This window comes from Ascaphus truei, chromosome 5 (genome assembly GCF_040206685.1).
Source record: "Ascaphus truei isolate aAscTru1 chromosome 5, aAscTru1.hap1, whole genome shotgun sequence".
Classification (NCBI taxonomy): Eukaryota; Metazoa; Chordata; class Amphibia; order Anura; family Ascaphidae; genus Ascaphus; species Ascaphus truei.
In genome coordinates, this window is record NC_134487.1 from 128,716,101 (window position 1) to 128,740,646 (window position 24,546).

Here is a 24,546-nt window from a genome sequence, read left to right on the forward strand (position 1 = left end):
TGTGCAGCTCAGTTTTAAAGCAGCACCCCCACCCCATGCAAATAACAGATTACATCTATGAGGACCCCCTTGTTCCCATCCTGTAAATGTTTGCCATGCTAACCTGCTGGAGGGAAAATAAACACTTTAGGATAAATAATTCAAAACACGTTGATTTATTGAACTTTAATAAGAACATGGAAACCCTAGTCAGCCCTTCACAAAATGAAAATACAGGAAGTAAAATTAAATGTTTTCTACAGTAAATGACTTAAAAAACTTGAATAACTGAACATATAAACAGACCTGTAAGTGGCACACCAGTACAGGTGGGGGAAATGAACAGTTTTCCAAATGGCATATCGGAAAACTTTACCTGTCATTTGAAACAATTATATTTTAGTTTTTATTCATACAGAATGTGTAACCTTAAAATATTTCAACCAAAATAGTTAAAAATATCCCTTTCCTTTAATGGGTAAACTCTAAAATTTAAATGTAACACTTGTGCCAGACATCTCAAGACGTTGCTGCATCAACTGTACACACGTTTTAATGCCATTGTTCCGGTAATAAGCCTATTAATGGCTTACTGTCAATATCAACATTTGTTCTCTTTTGAGATCTTTGATCCCTTTCCCATTACCCACACTCAAAATTAATTTCTAAAAACAAAAACAAAAAGGTAATTTGAAAGGAAGACTAATGTGCCTTTCTTATAATGCAGGAAAACAGCTGTGGTATTTCAAAAGTTCTAAAAATGTCTAATTCCATGAAAGAGTAACTGCTTCACTACAAACCTATTTTTTCTTAATAAATACACAATTTTTCCAACCCTTCAGCAACCCCAGAAAAGCATCAGGTGCCCCATCTTGCTTTATTTAGGAATGGCATATTTAACTATGCTGTGGGTGTTTGGAACAGTTTGGAAACTTCACCTGATCTTTATTGCAAATAACTACAGGAACAAAGAATATATTTTCCATTGTATTAGACCGCTGAATGTAATATTAGTTTTTTTTTCCTTTAGCCCAATAACTATGTTAGTCCATCTTGAATTAATTTTTCTGAAGTCTCCGAAGACTGGAAAACTAAGCACGAGAGGTAAAACATCTGCTCTTCTATATTTCTAGTTCTGAATCATACTAGAAGCACAACTGTCCAGTGCTAGTGTGGTTAAGTTATAAGAAGGCAACAGAAAAAAGTGCCTTTCTTCCAAGTGCATAAGTGGAGCATCTCACTAGTACGTCTGGTAGAAATCCGTTGCTTGATTGTGTAATAGATCCACGTCTTCTCCCAGGGACTGCCTCTTGTCAAAGAAAGTAACTTAAATCCAAATTGTGAGGAAGGCTTGTGTTTTCAAATCAAATAAAAACAAACATGTTCTACGATCTGGCCAATTTAGACTCATGAGCCTTTAGCGTTCCAACAGCATCTTTTACTGCATGGTAAATTATGTTCTTCACCTAAGAGAAGAAGAATTTTAAAACATGAGAACTTGGATCTTGGATTTTATTCTGGAGGTAATTGGGAGTAATGACACCACATTTATATGCAGGTTGTACTTTTAGGGAATTGTGTGTTCGTACACTTAAAAAAATAATAATCACTTAATAAATAAATTATGTTCTAGTAATGTAGTCTAATTACTGCACTGAAAACGTTGAGATGTTTACTGGGCTTAAAAATATTTAGTAAAAATAATCCCTGTCCTAATATTGCGCAGAGAATGTGTTACATAGCTATTTAGCTTGGATAGGAGAAGGGAGTTAAGATGTATGCTACCTATCTATATTAACATTTGGAATGGAAGTGTTCCAATATGCAATATGTATCACTCTTCTACTAGTAACTCAATTTGTGTAAAACACCTATTGTTTCTTTAAATATGCCCCATTATTTAATCTATTACAGCAACTCACTGAAACCAACAGGAAAACTAGTCTGTTTGAAGGTCCCAAAATATGTCATTTGTAGGGTAATATTTTTGTAAGTATACCACAATACTACGCAAAGGCCAATGATTCTTGCTAGAGACAGAATTTTTACCACTGTTTATGGGCCCATCTGTGATCTCTTGGATTCTGATTGTACGCGAGTGTGCTCCTACCACTTAGGCTAGGTCCCGGTGGTGACGGTGGCGCGTGCACCACACACCAGTCACTAACCTCAATAAGGTAGGCCCCAGTGTCTTCTTGCGTGTTGGCTCACGCAGTGCGGTGGCGTGTCAGCCAGCAGGGGTGACAATACAATTGTGATCCCGTGGTCCGCTGCGAGCCAATAGCAGGGCAGATACCTTGGACCAATGGGAGAGCTTTGAGCTGCACTGTGTTGTGTCTGACGTCATGGCTGCGCCCCCCCATCTGTTTTGATCTTCCCCCCCCCCACACCTCCGATCGCTCCCTACAGACCGCGGTTTTAAGCTGTGCACGCGCCGCCAGGAGCGCATGCAGCAGCCACCTGCAGGGACTTAGCCTTACGTACACCGATCTGTGTTGAAAAATCTCCTACAATGTACATTGCCCATAATTAACTATTTATAGTATGACTGGGCAGGAAGGAAATATATACCTGTAGTTTGTCTTCATGGTTTGTATGAGTGTTTGACAAATGCCTAAACTCCTGGGTTAGACGGAAGCAATGTTTCACATGTTCTGGAGAGACAAAGTCCTCAGCTACTTTTATACAACTGTATAAATTGTGAACCTAAAATAAATAAAAAAAAAAAAAAAAAAAATGAGATTACATAATTTATGCAATTTCTGACCCATGTATATGTCAAGTGTGGTCATCATTTAGTTTTAAAAACATTAGGGAAATGGTAATATTGTTTTTTTAAATGGGTCATTAAGTGTAGCCAGGAATGTAGCCATAAAGACCCGTAGCATTGCAATATATAATTGAATGTTATGAGGAAACTTATTTTAAACCTTACCCAATTGTAAGGATTAGCAGAATTTCCCATTGCCATTACAGATTTACTATTAAACACATTTATAATTTCACAAAAGACATCTGCAAAATTATAAGTGCACATTAGTGTTTTAACTATAAATTACTTCTATTATAAAACAAATATAAAAATCTGTATTTTCTATTGATTTGCAATAAAAATAAATATAGGTTTCATTTCTTTGCATTATGTCGATAATGTACTTCATTTCTGAATTACCTGATGGGGGGCTCCCGCAGGGATAAACACTGCATCTCCCAGGAACTGTACAATGGCCCAGCCTTGTACTCCATATTCATCATACAGGCGTTTACGCAAGGCCTGGTCTAAATACCAGCTTTGGTCATGGATTGGATCATGATCTGGTGGATTCTCTTGTCCTTGCTCGTCTCCAACCTATGGAAAAACAAATACAACTGATGGTCTCCTGTCTAAGCAAATCAGACACTTTTTGCAGAATAATCAATTAGTTAAAACTAAATATATGCACTATCCCCAACATTGATCAAGGGATTGATATTTTTTTAACTTTATGACAAACCTTTCGGAGTAGTTCGCGGATCTTCTCTGCATCTTTCGCAGCATAAATATGCCACAATGCACCAGACTTCTCTTTTCCCTCATGTATACGTTTTTTTGTTACCTCATCAGCATCTCCCTCCTCAATCGTCCTTAAAACCTCTAAGAAGAAACAGAATGTATAATGTAGTTGAGTGAACCAATTGATAGATATAAAAAGTGATCAAGCTTATGCTTTCTGAAAATGCTTACCTTCATCATGTGCGTCCTCTCCTACTGGAATCCCTACATATACCATAACATTAACTGCATCAGATACATCAAGATGCAGGTTTGTGGTACCGACTCGTCTATCTTCAGCAGTTATTAAACCTAGCAGGAGTGGAGCAAAACACAATGAGGCAACGAACATGCAACTAGATCATTGCTAGTTTGGAGAGTGAGTGCGTGATAGTGTGTGTAACAAAATCTATTACTACATTTTTATTATACACACCAACATACCATAAGCATTGTACATTTTGGGTCCAAGATCTGGTCTCACAAAATAGCTAGGCAACCTAGAAGCCAAATTAAGCCTGCCATCTCTCTTGGTATATTCTGGGAGAGGCAGATTTTCCATTAAGTCTTCAAATCTAAAAACAAAGCAAAAAGAACCAACACTGCAATTCTGATTTCAAATTCAAACAAGATCATTTAGAAGAATGTAGCCTGAGCAGTAGCTATAATTTTACCGTGAGAACATCATGTCCCTGAAATCCTCGCCTGGTGGCCAGTCCTTCAGCTTGAGTACCATTGGATATCCATCATCCGATCTCAATCTCTCTGCACAAGGAACAGGTATGAAGTCAAATGTTTATTTCTTAAATAAGCCAAGTCTCTTTTTGCACAGTTTAAAGGTAGCAATGCTACATAACTATTCTTACTCAAAATGCCACAGTAATTTAACAAATATACCTTCTCATCCATTTATCAGTAGTAATTCCAGGTTGGCTTTTATTGTGTAAAACATTTTTTTTAATGTGAAAATTAAGGTTAGACAAAGCTTTAAACTGTATCTTCCAAATAAATGTGTTTTGTAAGCTATGCCTAAAACTAAACTCCTTTCTGTTCTAATCACGTTAGAGTTTATGTGCCGATAAAGGCCCACAAGATTTGGGGAATTTAATTGGAAAGAAATACAGGTGGCACTTTTCCTGGGAATCAGGGGGAGCTGAACCATATTAATAGAGTTCCCATTTTAAAAAAAAAGGGGGGGGGGGTGGGGTGAAAAGAGAGGAGGGACCACAGCTCAAGGGCAACTGTTCCTTTAAAGATGCAGCAGCTTTATAGAGGACAGAGCTGCAAATGTAATCCAAATTACAGCACCACTGCTTTGATCCTTTTATGAAGTTCAGAGAAGGGCTGAAGGAGTGGCTCACTGAGTAAAGACACAATAACAGAGTTTGAAGCAGGGGAGACTGGTTCAAATCCTGGTGTTGGTGCCTTGCGACCTTAGGTGAGTCACTTGATCTGCTTCTGCCTCAGGCATCAAAAACAGATTGTAAGCTCACCTGGGCAGGGAGTGTGTAACATTCCTACGTGCTGCGTACCACGCACTATACTGTAATTGCAAACCACTGAGTTTCATTGGGCAAAAAGTGCTATATGAAATAAAGTTATTACTCTGCCCATACCATTGTTTATCCCATACCTTCAATTCCATTCTGATGTTCAAAAATAGCGGTTTGCAAGAGTATATTATTTATTTTAAAAACATATTTCCATTTGTAATAAATGTTAAAACTAAATACCTTTCAAATTAGTTGTGGAGGTCTTTTTTTTTTTGTGTTTATTGTTATTGTCTATGCTTCCTATTCATCAGAAATATATCATAATAAGTATTATCAGGATTAATTTCTTAAGATCGTGGGAAAGTATTTGTTATTGCTTAACCCCAAGCTTCTTTAAGTGATACAACACTAATCTTATGCAAACACTGACTGCTATTGCGTGCCAGTATCCTATTTAAAACATCAAGTCTCGCCAAATAAATAGCAACCACAGTGCATTTACTTTCAATGACTTCAAATCCATCCCAAAAATCACGGACTTTCACATCAGAAATGATGGCACAGTTCCTACAATTCACCAAGTCCACATCTTGATCTCCAAATTCGCGGCTAAAAGCTTCGGGTTTCCAAAGCTCAGACTTTAGCTTTTTCTGTACTCCAGAAACGAGCACAGGCTACAAAGAGAAAGAAATAGCAGTGTCAATATGTTTGCCACTTAGAAAGGTTATGCAAAACAGTACCAGTTTATTAAGTATAGTTATCGCCAAACTGCATTTCTCACCTGGCCTTGCTTCCAACACTCCCTGAATATCTTCCAGTTATTTTTGTTGCTAGGATCATGAAGGCAAAGGAGTCTTCCATCACATAGCCAGGAATGGGAGGTGTGTGGATCAAGGACATTTAATCCCATTACCATTTCCTTGCCCTCCTTTAGGGCTTCTGATGAACTACTTGCTCTTTTAGCTGCATCTGAAGTCTTTTTATTTTCTACCACGGAAGCAATAATATGGTCCAAGAAATTCGGCAAACTGTTTTTGCCCTTTGCCGCCTGGAAAATGAAAAAGCAGAAAGCATAAGTTGATATTTATTGTATTGTTTTTTTATATATACGTTAAAGAAACTTGGCAAGACCAAAAGGAATTATAATTTTCTCTTATTGGATCAGCAGTCAAAAATTAAATAAGTTTTTTTTGTAGTATGCATCCAGTGGTATGGATGCAGGATCCTAGCACACCTCTACCTAACTGATATAAGACAGGGCGAGTGCAAGTTCGTCCTATTTTTCTAGTCTATCTTAGCCATCATAACTTATTCACAACCACATAGTGCTTGCAGCACAATACCATTTCCTTCAAGAAACACATTGATAACCAAAGTGTTAAAATTCTGAATGCTTTAAATTTATTTCAAACCCAAAATATTTTGATAAGACTGCTTCTTGGAAAAAAGACTCCCTATAAAGCAATATAAAAAATATTAAATGGAGCTTTTGAATAAAATGCGTAACTGAAATGCTCACCAATTCACATACAGACCAGAAAACATCAACGTAGACCAAACAAGATAAATGCAAAATATTACACTATTGCTCTTAAAGAGCATTACTCACTGTAGAGTTTGTAGAAAATACAGGTGGAAATGGAATTCCTGTTTCCATTGTTCCTTGCGGAAGTTTTCCTGGGCCAGAATGGAGTAGGTCTCTTAGACTGGAACCTTCTGTCTTAGTGCTTGAGGCAGCTGGGCCCAATAAAAGGCTATTAAAAAGTTTTGGTGACGAAGAAGTCTTCATGCTTGAATTAAAGGAGTCCAAGCCAAGTGAAGAATTTGTTTCTTTGTTGAGTACTGACCTCAGTGAACCAGTGTCTAAAATAAGTCAAATACATTTGCATATTGTTAATTTATGTGTTACCAGTTAGTTCAGATATTACAATGCAGTAAAATTAACCAAATGTAATGTTGTAATTGCTGTATAATCATCTATAACACAAAGGGATGTACCTTTCGTCTCTTCCTTTGCTTTCTGAGCTGCCAGATCTGCTAGCCAGTGCAAGGCAGATGAAGGAGCAGATTCTGGACACTGTTGCCGGCTGCTTTTGCTTTCTGTGCTGCTATTCGCAAAATCATTTGTTTTACTCTTTGAGGGCTCCTCTGTTACATTATCTGTAGTCTCTTGTTTCAAAGTCTCCTCTGATTTAATATCCCCTTCATTCACTTCCCCAGCGCAAGGTGAAGTACTAGTCACAGTAGCAGTAGCAAGTGTATTTACAGTGGGCAACTAAGGAAAAGGGGAAAAAATATAACCCAAAGACAAAAAAATAATGTTGTTAGAACTTGGTTATGAGACTATTACCAGTTAAAAAGGATTTAACACAACCTCAACGATGTACCTGCAGTAGTCAGTTTAAGACAGTTTATGACTGAAAAAAATGTAAAAGTCACAGGCCATGTATTGCGGATTAGCTAAAAACAGATTTTTAGCTAATCCTTAATACATTGTCTGAACTTTCTCCTGCGTCTTGGGGTCCAGACAATTTCCAGGTGCCCCACATTAAATAATTAGGGAGCCTATGTGGGATAAGTCACATTTAAAGGGAATAAATTAAATAACATTGAACGCATGCAATAATATGACATTTTCATAAGTACAGTATTCATGTGGACCACATCATTTGACAAACACTTACCTGGGACATTCCATTAGTAACTGCGGGCCTCAAAACAGTTTTGTTGTGTCTGCTAATACATGGGCAGTTGGCCTTGATGCCCCATTTCCCCCTTGCTGAATGCACCATGTCCCCAATGTTGTAAAGAGCTGCAACAGAAATGTTTAAATATCTCAATGCATGAGTGCTGCAAAATATTATGCTAGCAGTCTGACACAAACAATATACTAAGAACAATGGCTTTACCTGTGCCAGGAATAATCTGAGTTGGCATAAGGTTCTCAGGTTCATGAGGCTGTCCTTTAGCACACTTTAGCCATGAGAAAACCTCTTCATCGCCACTTTCTTCTTCTGCAAAAAGAAATCATAAGCTTTAGCCAAATAATTTAATACGAAGTGTTTGGCTTGTGATGTGTATGTGGTAAACAATTTATTTTTATACTACGTCAATACTTTCTATTTGCTAAATATCGTATAAACAGTGCATGGCTTCTTTGTATAAATAAATAAATATGCAGCATTAGCAGTTTCCAATAACGATCATAGATGCTCATAGGTTGCATTTCTATTCTGCTCTAAATATATACCAATATACCATTTTATGCCTCTGATACTGTCCATGACCATTTCTAATAGTAGAGGCATGGTTTATAGGTTAGTGACATAAGAGCTTTAAACAAAAATTGGAAATAAGGGAAGAATTTTTATTTTTATGTAACAAATATGTACAGCCACACTATTATACACACAAGAATCAGTCCCCATGAAATGTCAGGTTTGCAGAAAAGAAAATACAGAAATTTCCCACAGGTAGCTAGGAATATATAATATAGATACACACAATTTCCTTTAGCTCGCTGTGAATACAAAACTAAAAGCATGCGTATACTCATGTGAAAAATTATTATGAGTACATTATTATTCTGTTTATTTAAAAAAAAAATGTGTATTTTTACCTCGGCGAGGTCGGATCTTTCTGAGTCGATAGCAGTCAAGACAAACCCCAAATCCACACTTGCGACAAACCCAGTGAATATTGAAGAGTGTAGTCTCGCATACATCGCACATCTCCCTTACGCCCCGTACTGCTCGCTTCCATGCAACTTTTTCTGTATGCAAAATGAAATGTTACCATTATTCATACTAAACTATATGCAGATGTGAGAAATATAATATTTAGAGCAACAAAAAGGTGCAGGAGTATAATCTTGAGCGTGGCTTAAGGATTGCCAAATTTTTTTTGTGGAACTCACATTTAAAAGCAACAAAACCAATCTACAATTGAAAAAAATTAAATGTATTTTCAGTACTGCATTCAAACTATGGGGTCCTGTGGAGCTGAACAAGCTATTTTCCCCCTGCAGGGATCCCCCGGTCCCCAAGATACTTAAGTTTTAGATGCCGGTACACTTCCTAGTTATGTAAACATGGAGGCGGTAACCCAATAGGAAGCCGTGACTGTTGCAGTTCCCTATTCCTCCACAGTTAAGACATTTTGATTTCTCAGGAGGGAGAGGAGACCACTAGCACCAAGTGTCTCAGGTATTAGAGCGGGGCTCAGTAAAGCCCTCAGGTTGTACACTGCATAAAAATATATATATATATTTAAAAAGCAGGGGTGATTGCAGCTTTAAGTATCCTAAATAAACAATGAAAAAGGATAAGAAATAAAAAACAAACTTACGTTGCGGTTCAACCATCATCATGGCTTCTTTCTCTGACATAACCAATTGACAAAACTGATCACCAACATTAGCGAGTATATATTTTGAAGTCTCTAAATCGATGCCGTCTGCTGGGACGGAAATGGGAACCCAGAGACTCATTGCTTCAGAATCACTTTGCTGGGGACTCAAGAAGCCCTCAACACGGAGAATACCTTTCCTAGTGAAAACCAGCCTGCAACAAAACAATTTCATTACTACCAAGTCTGCTATGAGCGGACATACCATTATACACCATGCCAATCATGAGTTATGTACTTATAATTGACTGTAAAAAGTGCTTCTTAGCAGGCCAACTTTCTTCCATACAACATAAAAATGTTACTAAGCAGAATGAAAAAGGTTATGCAGATTTAGCCAGGTATTATGGCAGGGGGACGCAAACTTTTTTCCCTGCGCCCCCCTGCCGGCGGTCACCTCACCGCCGCGCGCCTCCCCCTGAGGCGGCATGATGTCACGTTGCCACAGCAATGTGATGTCACATGACCTTGCGGCAGCATTTGAAGCCGCGTTGCCATGGCGATGCGTGTGGAGCCAAGGTAAGTAAAGGTTTACAGGGGCCCTGCAGCTCCCCCGGCACTTAATTTAAGTGCTTTCAGGAAGCGCGCGGTGCCTCTAAACGTGCGCCCCCCCCCCCCGCAGGCAGTCTCCCGCCCCCCCCCAGGGGGTCGCACCCCCCAGTTTGCGCACCGCTGTATTATGGCATCATCCATGGAATTGCCAACTTTTAATTTTTTTGAATGGAGCCTTAGATGATTGGCGTGTAAAAAAACATTCAAATAAAATGCTGAGGGAGCCCGCGAGGCCTCTGTATACCACTTATCTGGTCTCCAGCGGCTTGACATGAAAACGCGAAGTCAAATGGCAAAACGTCATCACATGACGTTGTGACATCAAATGACGTCGCCAATGCCAGAGAAAAGGGAAGGGGGGGACCGCAAACAATATAGTTTGCGCACCCGTGGTTTACAATAATAATTATAATACTTGCAACTTAAAGCATATATTGTGCTCTGTAGTGAAGCAGCAATATTACCGATAGCTGATATTTCATTCATTTATTTACACGTCACAAAGGAAATGAAAGAGAAAATAACAGTTCTTTCGGTAATGTCTACCAATATCCAAAGACAATACCTGCGGAAGTGAAAGAATCGACAGGCCACGGTTGAATCATCCTGATCCTGTTCTTTAAATTTGCGGTATCGCTCAAGTCTACACTCGCGGCACTTGTGCAAGTGTGGCGCAACATTGATACAAGATCCATCTTGAAGAAAAGGCTCCCCAGACTGTTTCAGTTTTCTCACTTTACTCATGTCCTTTAAAACAGACTGTCCAACTGCAAAAAAAGAATATAGATTATCTAAAAAAAACCACCTTAAATGAGTTTGGTGGGTAAAAAAAAAGTGACAAAAACCCTCCACCGTATAAAAGACAACACATTTATCAGCCATTCATTAAATCAATTCATTAACACTGCATACAGTTTAAGCAATGGGACACAGTACACAAACACCTACAATGGATTTCTATCTTTGCATTTAAACTGACTGGCAGTAAAAGTAAAGGCACCTCTATGTCAGGCAAATAAACACCTTCAAAGACCTATAGATCTATTTCTATAGATATATACAGTGTTCGACAAACCTATACATTTGCACGCCCCGGGCGAGTTGATTTAACATCGTGGCGAGCTCCTATTTGCCCAAGCAGAACACGTGTGGTACTAGGTGGTGAGTAGATTTTTTTGTTCGGCGAGTAGATTTTTTGGTGATTTGTCGACCACTGGATATATATAGATAGATATATATATATATATATATAAAAAACTAAGGATGTCTGCACATCCACTTGTAATAGGCTTAATGGCCTGTCATTCACCCAGGGACAGCGACTGAGGCTGCACATCCCTTCCACTCTGTTAATGGAATGAAGAGCCGTGTGCCCCTGGGGCAGGAGGGAGTGCAAAGAAAGGGAAGGAGGGAGTGCAAAGAAAGGGAAGGAGAGAGTGCAAAGGGGAGCAGGGCATGATGGAAGAGGGAGGGGAGAAGACAGCAAGGAGGGAAAAGAAGACAGACCGCAAGGAGAGGAAACAGAAGGAAGGAAGAGGAGGGAGGGGAGAGCAGTGTGCACATGGGGCAGGAAGGAGTAAAAAGAGGGGACGAGAGACAGTAAGGTCAGTAGTAGGAGGAAACAGAGACAGCATGAGAGGAGACAGATGAGGAGTAGGAAAGGAGGGATTGTAGTGGGCACAGAGAGGGGCAAACAGATATGCAGGGAGTGCAAAGAGAGGAGAGCGTGCAAAGAGGAGAGAGAGTGAGGGGGAAGAGGGGACAAAGACAGCAAGGCATTACAGGGAAAGGTGAAAACAAAGAGTGAGGTTTCATTAATAACATTTCAGATCTCCTAGATCAGTATATGTTATCCCGGGTACAGCTAGTAACTTACATATATCTCTCAATGGCCACATGGAAGTTTAAATATGTTTTGGTAACTAAAAAAAAAAAAAAAAGTATCTTTCAGAATAAAAAACTTATTTTCCCATCTATTTTTTTAACGACTTTACCTTTTAACGGAACTGTTCGTGGTCTGCCTTTTGTAGCCTGTTTTCCTCTCCCTTTGGCCAAGAACAAGTCAACACCACGTTCTCCATTATGTCCTAATCTTCCGACCAGATGTTCTGGGATTCCTCTATACCCAGCCCGGGAGTTCAGTTGCTCCTCAGAATCACTCAGGTCACTTAGATCACTATTGGTGCTAGAGTCAGAGTCCTGCTTTGATGTTCTGCTTCGTTCATCCAATGTGAATCTGTTAACGGATTCAAAAGCTGCTTTGTTATCATGCGAGTACTCTGAGGAACTGAGGACTCCAGGCTGAAGCCTACTTGACAGCGCAGTAAAGGTTCTTAACAAAGGATTGTCCAACTGTCCAGATCCAATTGCTGGCTTATCCTCTGTTGGACTTGATGACAATGTTGGCATTTCAATGGGCTGATTTAGGCTATTTGCTGGTGAACTAGAGCGTCCATTTCCCAGAAAGGCAGAACTCTGCATAGTCTCACTGACAGGTGTACCTGAAGAGCTGGACAGGCTTTTCGGTGATTCCATTGCAATAAACATAGGTTTCTTCTTTGCCAAAGAGCCAGTCTCATCTGTCTTATGTTGTTCTGGCCAACTAGAAGATGAGCTATTACCAGTTAAGGAACTTTGAGCTGCCTGTGGAGTGAAGCTGCTGAAGGATGCAGAATCTGTTTTATCTGCAAAAGCCAAGAAAGGATTTGAAGGTTCCTCCCTGGATAACTTTGGGGGCTGCAAAAAGAGATTTTCATGACTCTCCGCAGGTCGAGTACTTAAAACTTTCCCAGGAAACGCAGGTGTAAGTTTTGGCATAGACTCAGAAAATGATATCTTTACATTTGTTTTATTTTCTGGAGGAACCAGGGTTTTAGGTTTGCAAAGGCCAGAAGCAAGACCCTCATTATTTTGCTTCAATAAGTCCCTACTCGGGTGCTCTTCAGCAACACTCTCTGATATGGCAGTGAAGTAGTTACTTGGTGGAACATTTTGTGACATACATTGAAAAAATAGATTTTTAGATAGATCCGCATCTTTTGGAGTCTCCTGAATGCTGTTTGTACCAAACTGAAACCCAACAGATTTGCTTTCTTGAACCAGTGTACCATTTGGTTGGCTTTGACCTTCTCCAAATGTAGACTGTGGGGGAGAAATGCCAAACCCACTCTTAGCCAACAGGGACTTTCTGAGTTTCTGGAACAGATTAAAATAAATTGTTAGCGTGTCAAATGTTTCTCTGTGCTACTATGCTAATGTTCATTTATTCTCCCATAACTTTCAGATGAACAAATCATATTATACTAAATATATCTCCTGTAATCACTCCCACTCAAAAAGCTAGTAGTAAAACATGAGACCCAAGCGGAAGCAAGCAGTCTTCTATACTGGAATTTTAAGGAAAAAAACTAAAACTGTTATAATGATAAATCAATACTGTAATTACAAACAGCAACTAAATAAGTTTTTTTTTTTTTTTTAAGAAACGGTGTAAAATTATTTATGTCAAAGACCCAGTATATGTTATATAAAATTCCTGCAACGTTATAAATTAATCTCTCGCAAATGTTAGATTTCTAATTTTATTTACGGAATAAAATTTTCATTCCTAAGAAAAAACAGGAGCGAACCAACCGCAATTTGAAAAATAAAATTTAAAAAAAAACCACAACATACACACACCTATAATGGAGAAAGAAATGTAAAAAAATGAATATACTTTTAACTTAACCACTATCAAGTACTGTAAAGTTCAAGTAAAGAAACCGCTTCTAAGCACTATATAAAAGTAAAAATCCACACCTCTCCAAGGGACCAGCCAGACTTCGGATTTTCTTCTGTTACGGTAGATAGACCAGTGTCAGAGATTCTCACTGTGGTTGGTGTCACGCCACTTGTTGTCATGGGCTCTGCAAGGTTTCCAACACTTTCAACCGACGAAACACCTTTGCTCCCTGATCTACCTGCTTCTGTCATTAATGATGTTTGGCTAGCTATTCCAGAAAAAGATGGAAAAGCCACAGATGCGCAATCGCTCACAGGCTGGTCTTGGACAACTAATGTTCGCCCATTCTCTTTGGTGTAGGTAGCAAAACGGATATTACGATTAATCTGTGGAACAAAGTGTAGCATTTGTTTGGATCTTGTATCATTTGTTGGATCTCCACTGCCACTTCCTTTCCAAGATCCCCGACTCACTTCACTGCCATCACTTCCATTACTGTCCACGTCCTTCTTGTCACTTTTCTTTTTCTTTCCAGCTGAATCACTCTCTGTATCTGAATGTATTTTTCTTCTGCGACCATCCTTCCCATCTGCATTTTCTTTTTTCTTCTTTGATTTTGATGCTTTGCTCACCTTAACAGACGTCTCCTGCAAGATGTCAGTAATGATTTACTCATGCATTGCACGTTGTCCCTTAAAGCAGCAGTTTTCTTTGTTTTATATTTTAATCGGAATCAAAGCAAGTGTGATATTAAAGTCACAGTCCCTCCTAGGACCAAAATGAACTAGTAGCTATGACACGTTTTAGGGGTTTAATCTGGGTGCTGTGTCAGCCACCTAAAAGTATTTTAAAATTAATTTGTAAACTAAGGATCAGATTTCCTCTACACTCCCTTTGCACAGGAAAACCTATCCCCCTTTCCTTATCTTTATTGGCCTTGTGACAGAAGCAGGTTGGCCTATGGTTAGAAGCACTTGAATGACAAGCATTCACCCTTTTCAAAGGCCATGATGAAAAGAAATCCTGTCCTAATTTTCAAGGAAACCTTAAGTTACCAAATGTTTACTTTAAACACGAGTAGCTTGGGTTAAGGAAGACAATTGCATTGTTAAGTTGTTCACAACATTATGTTTTTTCCCCATAAAATATAGGGGATTGCACGTTTGCATGAAAACTTGAGTGAAATATTAAAAAATGCATTGGAGATCGTGATCTGCACTGAGGGTTACTATTGTCCATCAGAAAATGTTCCAGACTGCCATAAGGGTGGTGTAGTCAGAGTTCATCTTTATTTATACCAGTAGAAATGAAGATTTTTTTTTTTTATTACTACTTTACCCATTGGATAAAAATATTCAATTCCTGTGCATGTCTCCACCATCTATAGCAACACGTTTCTCAATTACTTATCACATGCAAATACTCCCATTTGTAAACGTAACACTTTAAGATATTGTGTTCATGATAATGGATAGAGAATTACCTCAGGCTGTAAAACAGAATCATCCATCAGCACCACGTGTACCAATCTGGGATCAATCGGCTTGGTCTCATTTCCCTGCAAGCATAGCAAAAAGAAAGGTCAAATGGCATAGACAAATGGAATAACTAACAGGGGTATAGATTTAAAAAAATATAACAAAAGAAAAAAAAAAGAGCGCATGCAGCTAGTGTAAAAACATTTTACAATTTAATACAACAAGATGAGTCTACAATGGTCACACTCACAAACGCCGGAGGGTAACTACCATCCAGCGTTTGACCATTATAGACTCATCCTGTTGTATTAAATTGTCATACGTTTTTACACTAGGAGTGTGCCCTCTTTTTAGGTTCCATTACAGGAAGCAGTTAAATCGTTGAAAAAAGCAGCCTTGGACTCCATAAAGACTCTCCTTGTGGTTCATACACCTTATCAGATACTTTTAACATTTTTTGCCGTGATGGACTGTTTTTTATTTTTTACAATTGCATCATTATACGTATATTTTAATCTATGGGCATGTAGACGTTATTGGCTTTGGTTAGTCACCAGTGCATTCTATTTTACCATATTAATTTATTTTTCAATTTCTTTAAACTCTTATGCGCCCATTAACATTATTATTAGTCCCCTTGTAGTATATCAGGTGCGTGTGTGCAGATTCGAAATGTTGTATTTGCTATTTGCGGTTTATGGTCGTCTGGTCACATTTTTTTGAATTGTACTGCAAATCAAAATATCTAGATAGATATCTAGATACAAATGAGATATATATTAAATCAAGTAAATATAAACTTTTGTTTTCTGTATCTACATACATCACATACCAATAAGTTCACCATAATGGAATCCTATGAGCATCCGAAAAAATTACTTAGCAGTTTGGGTTACAAATATGCATATATAAAACAATTTTCCTTCATAACCGTTTACTGGAGTTGCTGCAGTGTAATCAGACCAAAAAAAAAGGATTTAAAGCATAACTCAATCACTAAATGAATACATAACAGAATATATATCAAAATAAAGTAAATTAAGAAAAACACTTTCTAACTTCTCAATTTCTCTCTAGATCGGCTACTATCACATATATCCAACTAATAAAAAAATGAGTAAAATAGTTCCCAGTTCAGCATGATACACTTCAATAGGATATAAGAAAGGCACGTAGATATACGCAATACAAAATCTTACCATCTAAAAAATTATGTCAATATTCATGACAAATGATGCAAACATGTTTTTTAAAACTGTATCCCTTTATGGCATTGTGATAAGAGATTTCCAGTATCTGAGGCATGATTTTATATTCTTAGGTCTCAAAAGTATACCATCAGTAGACACTTTACGGTAGAATATTGGCATCAAAGGAATATTGCTGTTCATTATCCGTACTAAATTTGCATTGTACATTTAAGATATGGAACATCTATCCAGTACATTCATGTAAAACCAAGATAGCTGTTCCATGTTATCTAGATAATCTTAGGTAAAAATTAAATAAATGCAGAATTACCATCTATATTATTAATATCTGGATTTTATTTTGGCCTTGCAAATAGAAGGAAAAAGGTGGTTCTGACACACCCTAACTTACCATTTGATCCTTATCCGAAAACTAAAATGCTACCGACAACCTAAATCTCATCTATTAAACAAACCCTAATCCTAAATTTATTTCTAACTTTAACCCCAATCAGAACAAAAAACTCCCAACCAACACAAACAAAACAAAATCACAAACCATATTCCATGACACTAATAAAAACACCAAGCCTCCCCAAAATACTAACCCTCCCCCCCACCCAAAACACTAACCCCCAAGCCCCAGGATGTCCATGAGGATTAGGACAGCTGATGTGTAAGGCCTGGGACATAGTGAGTTTAAGCATCGCTGAGCCGGGCTGAGCAGACGCACAAAGCCCCTGCATCTGTCATCAGCGCGGCTATAGTTTCCCCCTCCGCATGCGCGCTGATGCGTGCGGAGGCTGAGAAACTTTGCGGAGACAGGCAGGTTTGAAATTTGCCACTCGGGGAAGCGGAGGAGCGGTCACGTGACCGCTCCCATCCAATTGGAGCGGGGGACTAGCCCCGCCTCCTGAGCACGCTCACTGCCTCGCCTGCAAGGACAGGAAAAAGCTCAATTTTTCAGCAGGCGAGGCAGAGCAGGAGCGCGCCTCAGCAAGCTTCAAGTCCAATATGTCCCAGGTCGGGGCAATCTCCTGTTCTGTGCCCCAATTTGCCTTGTAGGGCTCTGAGGGGAGTGACTCCCCCAAGATCTAGGAGGCGTATCATTCCCCTTTAATCACCATGATCTCCATAGTGTCTAGTAGCATTCCACGGTGGCAGCATTAAGCAGCTGCAGGGGAATAGATGGTTGGGGGGCCAATCAAGAGCCCTACTACCCCTTTCGTTGCTCAGTGGAGGATGGGGAGGTCTCCCTTTTTATATCTTGAGGATTGACAACCCTCTTGCCCTGGTGGCAGTGGAAATAACTTTGGGCACACCAGCATGATGTTATCTGGAACCCGAATTGGTTTTTACAGGACTATGGCTAACGGCTGTAATAAGGTGGTTGGTAAAGCTAAAAAGTATTGCTGTCTTTAGAAAGATAACATTAAAGGACGTTCAACTTTGTTATAAAATATTTACTTTGCGGGAGGACTTTCTGTACATCATACATACCTCATTCACTGAGACGCTTAGCATACGAGAGATGGGGTCCTGATGGGTCACAAGCCCACAAAACCAAGATTCTTCTGCTCCTGGTTGGAATACCTTAACCTCCTGACCCTGTATACTGCAAATACCTGGAAAATGAATGATTGCTATGACAGAATGTAAATGAAAAAACTAATGCACACTAGAAAATTCAATAAAGCATATGTATTGTCACTAAACAAATATCAAGTACCAAACTCTTGGTCCCCGTTAGGATGGCTGGCACTGGGGGAAAGAAAATGTTGGTACTGTTCGTTTGTTTACCGGTAATACAATTGTTTCTATTGAATTCACTGGTGTATATTACCATTTTTTTTATTTTTTTTTGTACACAAGAATTTTTAAATAATGCTATCAAAACTTTTTACATAGATATGGAAAACAAAAGCTTTGAATGACTTTTACAATCTTTATCTTGTTCCCACAACTAGGGACAAACTGTTGATTTTGTTTTATCCATTGTTTGCAAAGTCATCATTAATCAAACAAATAAACAAAATCAGCTGATATTCTTGACTTTAGAGCACCTGGAGAAATTGAAATCGGTTATTTTAACAGAACCCATAAAAGTTAATCAGTTACTTTAAGGGCGACTAAATCTTTTTAAGGATGCCAATTACACTGAAAGATTGTTTCATTTTTTTCCTTCTTTAAAGCAAGTAAAAACAAAAGGCTTTAAGAAAGACATTATTTGTATCACATATGTATACGAATATACAGTATGTGTGCTTATTACATTATTATTACGTGCTAGAGTACATCTGTAGCTGCAATACACCAAGAACCACATACAAAAAAGGTATGGGAAGAGAATTCCGTCTAGTTTTAGAGATCCTTTATTGTAGATTGACAAATACAATTAAACAAAAGAACATGCTAAGGAGGCATACGTTTACACCATATACATGAAAAGCCTTTCAATATTTTGACTCCAAATCTTTAGGTTAGTTGTCAGTTATGTGAAATCTGTCTTAGGGCCGTTCTATACGGTGTGTGGCCGTGCGCGCGTGTGCTTGTACCGCATGCTTTTGAGTGAAGGTACTGTGTGTGTATATGTGCGTGTAGAGATTGCAAGTTATGGATGCGGCCATGCGTTCCTATGCGAACGCGTGTGCACGTGCCGCATGCTTTTCCTGTATATAGTGCCGGGAGCTGCAGGCAAGTGTATATGTTGTGTGAGTGAAATTAAGTCTTAAGTAATATTTTTTTTTAAATTAAATTAAAAAAAAAAAAAGTTTAATAATTTTTTTTTATTTGCGCGCACACACACACACACACACACACACACACACACACACACACACACACACACACACACACACACACACACACACACACACACACACACACACACACACACACACACACGAATTTCTTCATCTTCGCCGCTGTCTGTCGGCTCCCCTCTCCCTGCCGTGCGCGGCACATCTATAAAGAGGCTGACTAACGTCAGCCAACTAAAAATCCGCGCGCACGGCATAGCACACGCACGCCACTATAAAACGGGCCTTACACATTCACGCTTTTTGTATTTTCCTTTTCAATTGCTTTACCTGGGTTTAACCATTTGGGCCACAAACTGTATCGGTGTCTCAAAAAGGAGACTTTACGAAAAGAACATTGGTAACAAAATAGTTAATTGCTGTCAATTTACCAAGGATATCTAGTGGTGAATACATTTACTTTTATGATTAAGATATAAAATAAAATACAAGACAATACAAACAAGTGTAGTAAAATACATTGAGTCTAAAATATTTTAGGTTTGACAATTTAAAAGAATATATAATGTCTTTCTTGGGTGGATGTGTAAACATTGACAATTCATAATGTTAACATCAATATGACAGCAGCATCTACAATCAATGAAGCGAAGATCTCGCATCATTGTATATTCAGACCTAAGGTGAAACATAAAGGAGCCCCAACTTAATACATTTTGAAGCCACTTCCACGGCCCAGAATTTTTTTAAATCCCAATCATTTGAATGGAGCAGATCTCTACGCCAGCACTGGGAAGTGGCTTTACTGAATACTGAATAAAGATCAACACAATTGCAAACACTAAGGCCGCGTCCATGCTTAACACGACTGATTGCGCGGTGCGAACAAATGGCCATGTCTCAATGAGGACGGCCATAGAGTGCGCATTTGCGGACGATTGTGTCATGCGACGGCCAGATCATGTGAACGGTTCAGCCAATGCAGGTGAACCAGCCCCGTAACGTCACGGCCACAAATCACCTCTGATGCTAGCCTCGTCCTAACGCAGCAAAGCTAATTGTGTTGGTGTATACCTTTGTTTTCAAAATTGGCAGATTACCACTGTTAAGACAATAAAATAAAAAATACATTTTCAATACATTTGGAACATAACTGACTTAAGACCAGCCATATAAAGAAGGTAAAGAGCTACTCACTATGTATATTATTTATATTTATTAAAAAATAAAAAATAAATTGGGGAGAGATCAGTTGACCCAAGGGGTCCCCGGTTATGAAAATATTACCACTTTTGGTCCAGGGAGGAATTATATTTTCGGGAGAAAATAGTCTATCATTGTAATATGATTGATGCGGGTCAGCCAATAGAGAGCTGCAACACTGACATTGCAGCTTTCTGCAGCAGCCACATTTGTAGTTTTTGTGTCAAACACCAGCACAAAAACATCAAGATGCAATGTCGCGGCTCAAATCTCGGGGGGAACGGGGGTGTTTCCCTCATATGCAGGAGATACCATACCCACCTATGGAGGTATCTTGGGAAACAGGGGTCCCTGAAGCTGAAATTATTGCAGTCTAGTTCTGAGTAGCCCCTGCTTCCCACCTAGAACATTTCTCAGGAGCCAAGGGGGGGGGGGGGGGGGTAGGTGGTAGGTATACACAGATATCAGGGGGCCACTGATCACCTCCAGTTCGGGTAATCTTAATGAAAGTGAAAAAAGGGAGGGATTGTCGCTTTAAATGTTTTTGAAAATACATGAGGATGTTTTAGGATGAAAACATCTAGATTCCTCAGAATTTGAATTGCCAACTATAGTTCCTACACTTACAGATCCGATTCACAACGTGTAACGCAATCCATCATTATATATGTGTTCTGATACTTAGATGTACCTGGTAACTTTTGCAAATCTTGAGCAAAACAGACATACCTCTTCCAATTATCTCTTGGGTTTTCCTTGAATTAATCACAGAAGTAACTGCATCCTTCAATAATGGCTGCTCCTTCAAAACCATCTTATGGCTGTCTACTCCCATCTGCTGGAGATAGAAGGAAAATAATATAAACTCCTCTGTTGCATAAAAAGAAGTATGAACGATACTATTTTTAATACAAGAGTGACTAACAGTCATTCCTTTACCCCAACGTATTAATATAGCTCAAATACCTGGTATAGACGCAGGGTGCTGGCATCTGGCAGGAAATGCAATACTCGTTCCAAGAGAAATTCGATGGGAATTAGAGTACCCAAGCCCAATTTATCCACCAGAGTTGTGAAGGTCTGTAGATGAGGAAAACCCAATATCAACTTATTTAACAGTCAAAGCAGTCATTCTGGAAGACACTTATATAAGGCTTCCCTTTTTTATTAATCTTTCAGAAATGTTAATACATAACTATATCTAGTTCAGTGATATGCCTATCACTTCAGTTATCTATAAAATGAAATGCATTCAACCTGGAAAAGTCCACCAAATTTATAACAAAGACATCAAAAAAATATTGCAGTCACTTTCAGATAAAGTAGGAGGAATCTTAATGGCTAAAGATACTGCAGTAACAATGCTGGCATATGGGCATTATGCTCGAATATCCTAGTTATCCAACATATAAAGAGATATATACTACAAATACACAGACGTTCTAAGGCGTATTGTAGGCGCGTGAGAGGGGGGGGAGAGGTATTGCCGGGGGAGGGGGTATTGTCAGAGGTGGGGGAGGGGGGAGAGGGTATTGTCAGAGGTGGGGGAGGGGGGAGAGGGAATTGTCAGAGGTGGGGGGGGGGGGGGGTTATTGCCAGAGGAGGGGGGGTGGGCATTTTGGATATAGGATTTAGTAGCTAGGGATAATTTTCATTGATTAGTAGCTCTCAAAGGTTGGATAAATCTGTACTAAATAATAAATAAAATGTCTATTTAATCACCGACACAATCCAAACAATACAGTTTAGTTGTCGGTAGCTGAAGAGAGTATAAACAGCATTTTAAAAAAGCAGCAAGAAAATAATTAAACATCTTATCAATGTAATCAGCAGGCTACTTACTAGGGCTGGCCAATGTGTGGGACAAACACGGCTCCCGTGGATAATAATTGGTTCTTTTCGTGGTGACCAAACTAGCGGTCCTTCTAGTAGGATCACCAAGACGTCATCACCATGAACCTTCACCCACGAGTGCTGTTTATAACTTTTTTCATCAAACTCCACAAACACCTGAAGGAAAAAAAGATGAAATACTTTAGCTATGTTTTCAACTACAAGTTTGGATTCAAACGTGATTTCTTGCAAACGTTGTTTGTTAACAAATGAGCTTTGCCCAGGAACAAAAAATACAAGCTACAGAGAAACTTTCTATAAGAGTGTGCGTATCATAAAAGGGAACCAGAAATGCATGTTTTAAAAAATATATATATTTTTTTATTTTTATAAAATAGAACCCCCTATATGTATGAATAATGAAGCAAGGTAATGTAAATATAAATTGTACATACAACCTTATATTTATTTATTTTGTAACAAAAACAGTTGGAGAAAAATACTATTTTTAGCGAACATAACCATAAAAAAAAACCATGATGCATTTAACACACATTCGGTGCAAGAGGAACCATCAATGGGTGGCACTGAACCCTGTAAGGGTTAATTCGGTACGCTTGGTAGTAGGGTGCTAGAAAATAATGGTGTACATGGGCATGATGAAGAAATCACAAATGGACGTGACGTGCGGTTATAGCACTCTTTGTGCTTTTAGCCACCGATTTGCACATGACAATGTAAAGATAAATATTGACATAAGGACTACTATATGAAGCTAAGCAACATGGTCAAAAAGTGCTGCACAATTGTAGTCACGGCCTTTCAAACCGTATCATCGACATTTGTTCACATGCAGAATTGTGCACACAACTCATAAAGCACATCAAGCGTGTGCAAGTCAGGGCCCAGCACAATGCTATCCACTGAACAACCCGAAAAACAAGTGTGCACATAGGCGTGCTGGACAGAATTAGTTCACACGCACAGCACCATTTTGTTTCCTGAACTGCGCACAATTGTGTGTTTACATCCTGCACCCTGCGAAGATTTGCTGTAAAGTGCCTGGAAGAAAGAGGGCAGTGCGGCTACCCGCGATTGTGCACGGGAGAGGAGTGTGTATTTACACGGGGGGGAGGGGGGTGCAGGGGGCTGCGCAGGGTGTCACCGACACGGGGGGAAACCAAAGTAAACACAACAGGCAACATCATCGGGGGGGGTGTCCGTGTGTGGCACGGATACTGCTGGCGGAGGGGAGCACACCTGGTCAGGGCTGCACACCGATACCCGGGGGGGAGGGGGTCGTCAAGCACAGGGTCGCACACGGGTGGGGGGGCGTCACGGTCAGGTCTGCACACCAGGGGAGGGGGGCGTCACGGTCAGGGCTGGACACCGAGGCTCGGTGGGGTCACGGTCAGAGCTGCACACCGGGGGGGGGGGGGAGGAGGAGGTCGTCACGGTCAGGGCTGGACACCGGGGAGTGAGGAGGAGGGCGTCACGGTCAGGGCTGGACACCGGGGAGTGAGGAGGAGGGCGTCACGGTCAGGGCTGGACACCGAGGCTCGGGGGGGAGGGGGGTGTTACGGTCAGAGCTGCACACCGAGGCTCGGGGAGGGGGCGTCTCGGTCAGGGAGGCCGCACTTGCACGGCTGGGCAAATAGTGTGGTCAGGGTCCGAGACCCTCCATCCGACCTCGGTGTAAGTGCTGCCCGGGCCGAAGCGACGTGGATTACTCACCGCCAACAACTCGGGCACCGCTCCCTTCAGGCCCCGCACGGTCCCGCCCTGCCAGGCCCGCTTCCCCAGCGGGGTGGACGGGTCAGTGCTCCCTTCCCGCCCGGAGGCCGCCTCGTCAAACAGAAGTCGCAGCCGCTTGCCCACTGGAGACACAGGGACCGCCATTTACAGTTCCCCCCTCGTATAGACCGCTTCCCCGGAGACTGATCTGACCGTTACTCGCTGCGCGCGATCACCCGACTACTCTCAGCGCGAGGCCTCTGCAGCACCCTCGGGTACAACGCGTTACTACACAACGCCGCCGTGCGGCCGGGAGCACACTGCAAGGAGCCGGCAGCGCCCCGCGCGGTTAGGAGGAGAAGTGCAGGAGAGCTAAACTGCAGCGCCCCATGTGGTGAGGAGCAGAGATTAACTGCATGCACTTTACCGCCCCCTAGTGATCAGGAGCACAGAGACCACTGTGTGTGCTGCAGCGCCCCTTGAGGTGGGGAGTATATAGAAAACTGCATTTGCTGCAGCGCCTCCTGTGGTTGGGAGTACTCAGCAAAGTGGAAACAGCCGATCTCTGTATGGCCTAGAGCAAAATTAATGCTTTGTGTATATCTGGTGGCAACCTAACTTGTTTAATTCAACTGTGTTAATTTAAATTGGTTAAGAGGGGG

At 40.2% G+C, this 24,546-nt stretch overlaps 1 protein-coding gene across 2 annotated transcripts; it reads right to left on the reverse strand.

Annotated features, from left to right (window-relative positions):
- Window positions 1–150: 150 nt before the first annotated feature.
- Window positions 151–24,208, reverse strand: KDM3B (lysine demethylase 3B). 2 transcript variants are annotated; one of them, XM_075600716.1, is made up of 24 exons: window positions 23,885–24,208; window positions 22,160–22,327; window positions 21,284–21,397; window positions 21,047–21,155; window positions 17,856–17,980; window positions 15,171–15,245; window positions 13,765–14,334; window positions 11,958–13,158; window positions 10,529–10,730; window positions 9,352–9,566; window positions 8,624–8,776; window positions 7,914–8,018; window positions 7,689–7,816; window positions 7,003–7,279; window positions 6,614–6,867; window positions 5,786–6,052; window positions 5,507–5,678; window positions 4,186–4,276; window positions 3,956–4,086; window positions 3,704–3,823; window positions 3,474–3,613; window positions 3,152–3,328; window positions 2,551–2,685; window positions 151–1,445 (listed from the first exon to the last, which is right to left on the reverse strand). In XM_075600716.1, exons 1-24 carry the CDS (start codon window positions 24,047–24,049, stop codon window positions 1,365–1,367), a joined length of 5,175 nt encoding a protein of 1,724 aa, XP_075456831.1. In that variant the 5' UTR covers window positions 24,050–24,208; the 3' UTR covers window positions 151–1,364. The 2 variants fall into 2 exon arrangements, with proteins under 2 accessions (XP_075456831.1, XP_075456832.1); XM_075600717.1 differs by lacking the exon at window positions 13,765–14,334.
- Between the last annotated feature and the right edge of the window lie 338 nt (window positions 24,209–24,546).

Coding starts and splice junctions, on each gene's coding strand:
- KDM3B (XM_075600716.1), bottom strand. CDS start 24,049: ATGGCGGTCCCTGTGTCTCCAGTGGGCAAGCGGCTGCGACTTCTGTTT. Junction 17,981..21,046: donor CCAAGAGATAATTGGAAGAG/GTATGTCTGTTT, acceptor TTCATTTTCCAG/GTATTTGCAGTATACAGGGT. Junction 7,280..7,688: donor TTACTAATGGAATGTCCCAG/GTAAGTGTTTGT, acceptor CCTTTTCCTTAG/TTGCCCACTGTAAATACACT.